Here is an 8,842-nt window from a genome sequence, read left to right on the forward strand (position 1 = left end):
CCATAACGTGCCCCCTCTCCTCTCCCCAGTCATCTAAATTTATCTCCCCTTCATTCCAAATTAGTGGTTCTCAATTTTGCTGCCCAGGGACACTTGGCAGGATCTGGAGACATTTTTAATTGCCATGCCTTGGAGTAGGGGGGAGTACAATCACATCTAGTGGGTGAAGGCCAGGGATTCTGCTAAACATCCTACAGTGCCAGGACAGCCCCCAACAACAAAGAATTGTCCAGCCCAAAATAGCAACAGTGCCAAGGCCGAGAATCTGCTCCAAATCAAGGCTCTCTGTCCCCAGACCATGCTATATCTATATCTCTGCTCAGAATATTTCCTTAGCAACCTAGAATGTCATCTCTCTTCCCCTTAACTATCAATGTTTTATTTATCTTCAAATCCCATTCTAAGTCTATAGCCCATGGCTTTAAATACGTCATCTACTGGGGACGACTCCAAAATGTTTATCTTATGAGTTCCTTACTGCCTACTAGACATCTCATGAGTGTACTATTTAACATATCTGAACCTGAATTCCTGACTCCCCCAAAACTGCTTCTCCTCAAATAGGTATACAGCCCCAGTTGCTCAGGAAAACAGGTGGGAGTTATTCTGGATGCTCTCCTCGATGTCCTCTGCTCCAGGGTCTGGCCACAAATCAATCCATTAGCAAGTTCTGTCAAAAGTCTACCTCCAGACACATCTTAAATCCATCCACTTCTCCACCTCCCTCCATCATCCCTTTTACCTAGTTCATCACAAAAGCCTCCTGACTGGTCTCTGCCTCCATTCTACTCACTATTCAGTGCCCGGAATGGCCACTTCACATTTTCCCAAAATCATACCAGGACTCTGTTTAAAGCCTACAACAGCCTCCATGTGTCTTGGAATAAAATCTAAAACCCCTTACCTTGGTCTATAAGGCACTATAGCTACACAAGGCAGACTCGGCCTCTGCCTACCTGGCCCCTGCCTCTCTTTCCACCTCCTCCACCCCACTCTCCTCCTGGCTCTCTAGCTGCAAATAAGATCTGTCAGACTTTTAAGTGTACCCTCAGCTCTTTCCAACTATAGCGCATTCTGCATTTTATTCCTCCTGCCTGGTCACACCCACTACTCCCTCTCATACATCTATTTCTCTTTAGCACTTATACAATATATATATATATATAGATATATATTTTTTTTTTTTTTTTTGGACACAGGGTCTCACTCTGTAGCCCAAGCCAGAGGGCAGTGGCGCAATCTCAGCTCACTACAGCCTTGACCTCCCAGGCTCAGGTGATCTTCCCACCTCAGCCTCCAAAGTAACTGGAACCACAGGTGTGTGCCACCACACCCAGCTAATTTTTGTACTTTTTGGAGAGACAGGGTTTCGCCTGTTGCCCAGGCTGGTCTCAAACTCCTGGGCTCAAGCTATCTGCCTGCCTCAGCCTCCCAAAGTGCTGGGATTACAGGCGCATGCTACCATGTCTGGCCTACTGTAATTCTTAATTTCATATTTACCAGTGTTTATTGAATAATATCTGCCTCCTCTGTAGCAATAAAAGTTCCATGAAGGAAGGGACCACATGGTCTTTTACAACTTTTTTACCATTATCATATCACCTTGTTTTCCACTATATAACAAATGACCTGTACAATATGTGGCATGGAGTTAGAAACTCAAATTTGTAGATGCTTAATGGCTGACAACAAATAAAAGGATGAATAAATCAATCTTTCTACTTACACTTTCGTACACAATGATCTCACCTCTCTCTGAGCTCCCAGTGAACTTTCTTCATCAGTACAACTTCAAACAGCTTCTCTATAAGCAGCTAAGTTCTCTGAGGGCATGAACCTAGTCCTATAACCTTTGTACTTAATCCTCTATTCCCAGCCCAACACCTAAACTAACAATAACTGTGCAGCAAATGTGATTCAGGTCCACAAATATGGAGTTCATAATTATCACATGTATTTTTATTCCTCAATTAGTCCTCTTGGAAAATTTATTGTAATTCTTAACACTTTACTTTTACCAAACTTGGTAAGATGTGGCAAACATCAGCTTAAAGCTTACTGGAGAGAGATCCACACGTATTGATACATGTGTTGAAACAGTCTGAAAGGAATGTGTTTTAAGAAAGACTTCCAAAAACACTTAAGCCTGAGGAGCAATGGCACAAATGTGAAGCCAGCTGCAGATGACCTTATTTTCACTCCAATTCAGCACCACAGTCGCAGAGGAAAAAATGTTACACGTTTCAGCATGTCCCCTCTGCGCGTGTATGTGTTATGTTGAGACCTGTGGTTTCATTGCTTGTACTGATAAGGTCACCCCAGGCCCAGGACCATTTGTGCACCAGCAGCGCAGAGATACACAGAGTTGACAGTCAGTGGAAGTCAGAACTCTGCTTCTGCTCCCTCAACATCTAGCCAGCAGGTGAACTGAGTTCCCTCATCCTGAAAGGCTACGGACTACTCACACCACATCTGAGTCTCCTTCCAAGTCTAAAATGTCATGATTCTATCAACTTTCTCCCTCAGAGATTTGGAGCTTTGCTAAAACTCAAGTGATGGCATTTGATGGACCAGAGAACTGACCAGGAAGGGATGTACTTTCTATTTTATACTCTGTCACAAAACTAAATGTGACCTACACAATTTCATTTTTTCCCCCAAGTGACACCCTGAAGTCAGTGTGCTTTGTGGAAAACACTGAAATAACAGTATACTAAAGAGCTTGACACAAACCAGAAAAAAACTATGTACCATGGGTTTGTAGCATAGCACCAGAACCCCCAGCATGGGTGCATGGAAAAGCAGGCTGGGAAACTCAGCAAGTGTTAGCCTCCAATTGCCAGGTTGTTCCCCACTAGTCTCTTATGCATGTTTATTCCTTTAGTGACTTGAGAATTCTCACTAATAAATAAGCACTACAAGGCACCAAAGTTCAAGGAAAAAAAAATATGTGAGAGAGAATTCTATTCATCAATTACTATTTGTTTCACTGCAAATTTGGAAGGAGTCCCCACAATTCTTTTATCAATAGATCACTCTGTTCTAGCTGTTCTTCGCCAGCACAATTTAAAAACTGCTGCCATAAAATTTATCTCTCTTGCTTGAAAGATGATCATCCATCTTTTTACTTGTTGCAAAACGGCTCTGAGCACTAAAACTCAGAAAGCATTTGTAAGAATCTGGGGCACGCAGGCTCCTATGAAAGCAATAAGCTGATTTCCCTTTAAAACAGCATATTATGTATTCAAAGTGATTTATTTACTCTCACTATTTTACTAAGAAAGTGATGCAAGGGTCCTGCCAGTGAAGTCTAAGTTTTACCCTAGTGCTGCTGCAAACACATATACACACTCAGAGACAGGGGAGACAGAGAAGGAGAAAGAGAGAGGGAGAGGTTGAGGGGAAGACAGTGAGACAGAGCAAGAGACAGCGAGAGAGAAAGAGAACACAGAGCGAGAGCGAGAGCGAGAGAGAGAGAGAAGGTAACCATTTTAAAGGTTGGGGAAGTAAGGGGAAACTTGTGCTGAGTCTCCAAACATTCCTCCAAAGTTTCTCAGCTTCAGCAATATTGACACTTGGGGGCGAAAATCCTTTATTAAGGGGGGCTGTCCTGCACATTGTGTGACATTTAGCAGCATCCCTGGAATCTACCCACCACATGCCAGTAGCATCCTGATCCCAGCTGTGACAACCAAGTAGGGTTCCAGACATTGACAAATGTCCCAGGGGGTAGCAGCAGGGTGGGGTGAGGACAGACAAAAGTGCCTGTGTTGAAAACCAGTGGTCTAAGAGTAGTAAACAAACAAACAAACAAACAAAAGTGTAAAAAGAGAAAGGATAAAGGTAATGGCTAGAGACGTTTTTTAAAGCGTATCAAGATTGAGCTAGTCAACTCATTTCATCCTGGGAAACGAAAACCCAACTTTAACAACCATCTAGCCCATCCAAAACCAAAAACCATCTACTTGGCAAGCTCCTAAAACTCAACTCAATGTGGTTAGAAAGGAAGAAAGAATTCTAATTGAAAAACTTACAAAGAAAAACATTAGTAACTTAAAGTTTTAAGATAATAAAAGCACAAAGACGTAGTAAGTGCTTTTCTAACCTCAAGGCAAACTATCTCAAGATGGCAAATTGGTTTTATCTCCTCTGCCAACTTCAACCAACTGGTGGTAGCTGCCTAGAGCCCTTCTAGAACTGAGCAGGATTCTACGGCTGAATATGAGCGATCCGAGAGTGAACGATATCTGAATGAAATAACAATGTCCACCCCAAGCAGGCGAAGCAAGAGTGAGCCCTCAGGTCCATCTTCTGGTGTTTAACTTTGTTTTGTTTTGTTTTGGCGGGGGCGGGGGGAACAGAGCCTTGCTCTGTCACCCAGACTGAAGCGCAGTGGCGTGGTCTCTGCTCACTGCAACCTCCACCTCCTGGGTTCAAGAGATTCTCGTGCCTCAAACTTCCAAGTAGCTAGGATTACAGGTGTGTGCCACCATGCTCGGCTACTTTTTGTATTTTTTTAGCAGGGATGAGATTTCACCATATTGTCCAGGCTGGTCTGGAACTCTTGGTCTCAAGTGATCCCCAAAGGGATTACACCTCCCACCTGGGATGACAGACATGAGCCACTATGTCCTGCCTTAGCATTCAACTTTCTTTATACTCAAAATAATATCCATCAAATTTAGCTAAAATAAAACATTTTTTAAAAAAGTAATCAATTTGCCAGAGTTACCTAACTGGGGGAATAAAAAGGGGGAAAGAATCTAATTATACCACTTCCTTGCTTAAAAATCAGCTCTGGATTCTCAACTTGCAGAGGATGAAATCCAAACCAGCATAGCTCACGAAGCCCTTCACAGTGCGTTTCCAACACGCTTCTCCCAGGCTTCCTGCACCCCCACTGCTCTCAATAGTGCAGCCAGCCACTAAATGTCTATTCCCCAAAACCACACGCCCTTTCATGCCACTTATGCCACTCCGCTACTTCCTCGCCCTGCAAATTTCTATTCATCTTTCAGAACACTGCTCAGGAGCCACCTTTTCGGTAATGCTTTCCTTGTTCCTTGGTGCCTGCTATACACAGGATGGTCCTTGAGCCAAAAGCACCAGCATCACCAGGGAGCTTGTCAGAAATGCAGAATCTGGGGCACCACTCCAGCTCTACCGTATCTCAATTTGCTTTGTAGCAAGATCCCCCAGGTGAATTATGTGCACACTGACCCGTGAGAAGCGCTGTCTCAGAGAACTTCCTAGATCCCACTAGACTCAGCACTTCTTGCTGCCTGGGAGGTAAACCCCTCCTTTACTCATCTCCTCTATGAAGACAAGAAAACCCAAATACCCACCCTCCAGCCTCCATGACAGCCAACTGACATGGTTATAGCCAATGAGATGTCAGCAGAAGCCTGCTGAGGGGGCTTCTGGAAGAATTTTTATTTCCCTAATGACTTCCTGCCCTCCTGCGTAGAATGCTAGGTGCTGTGGCTGCCATCATTGGACAACCATGAGGTGACAAACATAAGAACAAAAAGTCAATGATAGCTAAAAAGACAACAGGGTGGAAATACAGAAATGGTCTGGATTCTTGTTGGGCCCAACAAGCCACTGAACCATAGAACCATCCAACTCCGGAATCACTGTGTGTGCCAATTGCAACGTTTTTATTGCTTAAGGCACTATCATTAAGGCTTTTCCTTTCTTGGGCTGAAGGCATTCCTAACTGATTAAGTAAGCCTTCGATAAATGGGAGGTGAATGAATGAATGTAGAGTGAAACCTACTAAAGGTTCAGGAGATTACATTTTTTAAAAAGTCAGGCCTCTAAGAATCTTTCATGTCTGCCAAAGCATGCCTATAAATCAGTCTCTGTACTTCTAGAATTATTGACCCATTTCTGTTCACAGCTTGATGGATAAAAAAGTGAACACAAACTCATAAAAAGCAATGGAAATGTTCACATACAAAGATGCTGTAGAAATTGATTTTCACATTTTGGAAAAGAGGAGAAAACCAAACTTAAATACTAGGCTCTGACCTTGAAAAGTTTACAAATGCTGTGGCTACTTACAGGCAATTGTAAGCAGAGGGGCAGGATGGGGGGCGGGGGGTGGACCTACAGTAGCCAGTTCTCCTGATCATTCTCCCTTTCTAATTTTGAGATCTCAGCTGGGCACACTGGCTCACACCTGTAATCTCAGCACTTGGGGAGGCCGAGGCAAGTGGATCAAAAATTAACTGGGCATGTGGCAGGCCTGTAGTCCCAGCAACTCGGGAGGCTGAGACAGGAGAATTGCTTGACTGAACACAGGAAGCAGAGGCTGCAGTGGGCCGAGATTAGGCCACTGCCCTCCAGCCTGGGCGACAGAGCGAGACTCCATCTCAATAATAATAATAATAATTATTATTATTATTATTATTTTGAGATCTCTGACATAGATCTCATTTTTTTCCAGTCCCTATCTCAGTCAAGTACTTCCATTCAAGTCAAGATCAAACAGCAACGATTTTTTTCCAAGAAAAACAGCACTGAGCGGCATAAAATATAAGGAAAAGGTATTAAACGGGGAGAGATGCACACTGGCCATGTAGTTCGTCAGCAAGAAAGCAGGACCTTAACCAAGGGCAGATCCTCGGATAGTTCACCTTTTTATATTTTAACAAAATCATCTCCTTTTACTTAAATAAATGTATGTTATAAAGAAGTTTTATAGCACCAATGGGAAACCAGTACCTTTTGCCAAGAATTGAAGACAAATGGAAACCCAATAAAAGCATAACCTTATTAAATTCTAGCTACTGTTGCCTGCCAACGCTTCTAGACTTGAAGCTTGTTCTCTCTGTTTAAAAAAAAATGAGTGGGGGGTGAACAAAAGGTGTTAAAAACAGGCTAACATCAAGCTGAGACTTTGTCCTGGGCAAGATCAGGATAGAAAAAAGAAAAGGAATTAACTTTCTCCCTGTGTGATTTCACGCTGTTTTTTGTTTTGTTTTGTTTTGTTTTGTTTTATTTTGTTTTTAGAGACAGAGTTTCTTGTTGCCCAGGATGGAGAGCAATGGCACGATCTCAGCTCACCGCAACCTCCGCCTCCAGGGTTCAAGCGATTCTCCTGCCTCAGCCTCCCAAGTAGCCAGGATAACAGGCATGCACCACCACGCCCGTCTAATTTTGTATTTTTAGTAAAGATGGAGTTTCTCCATGTTGGTCAGGCTGGTCTCGAACCCCCGACCTCAGGTGATCCACCCGCCTTGGCCTCCCAAAGTGCTAGGATTACAGGCATGAGCCACTGCGCCCAGCCCGATTTCATGCTATTTAATACCATATTCACGTCCTACCTAAAAGTATCCCTTATACAATCTCACATCATGTTCCCCCTCTGCTGAGAGTAACAGCCCAATTTCTTAGTGCATCCTAAATGGTCCCATATCATCCGGCCCCAGCCCACCACTCGGCTCTCAAATCTCACCCTCTCATTACACTTGCAGCCCCACCAGCAAACAGCAAAGGAGGGCTTGGCCAAGGGCCATACATATGGATGTAGAGTTCACCCTTGTAATCTCAGCACTTTGGGAGGCCAAAGCTGGGAGAGTGGCTTGAGGACAAGAGTTCAAGACCAGCGTGGGCAACAGAGCAAAACCTTGGTCTCTACAAGTGTTTTAAAAATAAAAAATAGCCAGGTATGGTGGTGTGTGTCTGTAGTCCCAGCTATTAAATACTCAGGCGGCTGAGGCAGGAGGATCGCTTGAGCCCAGGAGTTTGAGGCTATGTGAGCACTGCACTCCAGCCTGGGCAACAAAGCAAGACCCTGTCTCTACAAATAAAATAAAAATAAAAAGTAGCCTGTCAGCACATCAATCACATCAGCAGGTTTTTCTTTCTTCAAACCACTATCTGATATTATCTTGTTAACTTCTTCAAGTGTTTAATAACAAAAATAATAACAACAAATATACATGATATTGAAGTATTTTACTTAGCAGGTCGAACCCTATAAAAGTGCCAATCTGTAAATAAAAAACAGTGAAATATGGGTAATTCCACAGTGTTCGACCTAATATATCAACTTGTTTGCAACTCACAACCACCTTATGAAGTAGGTCCCAGATGAAGAAATGGTAAGCACAGACAGGCTGCTTAACTTGCCCGCGGTCACACTGCTAGTAAGCGGCAGAACCAAGATTTGAACCCATGCTCAATACTCCCGTCCCACAAAAATGCAAGTTCCATGAAGGCAGTCTTGTTCATTGCAACGTCACTCCCATTGCCTATTAACACAGAGCACAGGCACGTATGCAGCAAGCTCTCAATAAATACATGTTGAGTGAGTGAGTGAGTGCATGCATGCATGAATGAATGAATGAATGAATGAATGAATGAATCTCCTTACAATCACTGGTAGATTGCACAGACCACTCAGAGCAACCCTGCCGGGCCAAGAGGAACCGAGGGAAGGAAGACCTGAGCAGGCAGGTGTCCCAGGGACTCGGGGTGCAGTCGGGGCGTGGCGGCGCGCGGGCTCACCTTAAAGTCGCGGCTATGCTGCGGGGTGTACTCCAGGGTCCAGAGGGCCCGCACCAGGTGCGCCAGCTGCTCGGTGACCTCGCCCTGGCCCTGCGCGCCGCGGCCCGCAGGCTGCTCGTGGTCAGGCGAGGGCTCGGGTCGCCCCGCCCGGTACTGGCCCAGCGCCAGGTACTCGGCGAAGAGCTCGGTGTTGCTGAGGCACTGCAGCGTGGCGTTCATGAAGCACGTGTTGCCGTGGTTGCGGAGTCCCGCCACGCCGGGCACTGGCTCGGCGGCGCAAGCTGGCGGCGCGGGAGAGGCAGGCGGCGGCGGGCACGGCGGCGGC

General features: G+C 44.9%; 1 protein-coding gene across 1 annotated transcript in view; it reads right to left on the reverse strand.

Moving 5' to 3' along the window:
• Positions 1-8,836, reverse strand: part of USP31 (ubiquitin specific peptidase 31) — a 96,064-nt gene extending 87,228 nt beyond the window's left edge. The window contains exon 1 of the mRNA XM_017887203.1: positions 8,518-8,836. Coding sequence (XP_017742692.1) covers positions 8,518-8,736 — 219 coding nt within the window. The 5' untranslated portion in view covers positions 8,737-8,836. The remainder of the gene's footprint in view (positions 1-8,517) is intronic.
• Positions 8,837-8,842: the final 6 nt, after the last annotated feature.

This window comes from Rhinopithecus bieti, unplaced genomic scaffold, assembly GCF_001698545.2.
Source record: "Rhinopithecus bieti isolate Rb0 unplaced genomic scaffold, ASM169854v2 scaffold_13348, whole genome shotgun sequence".
Classification (NCBI taxonomy): domain Eukaryota; kingdom Metazoa; phylum Chordata; class Mammalia; order Primates; family Cercopithecidae; genus Rhinopithecus; species Rhinopithecus bieti.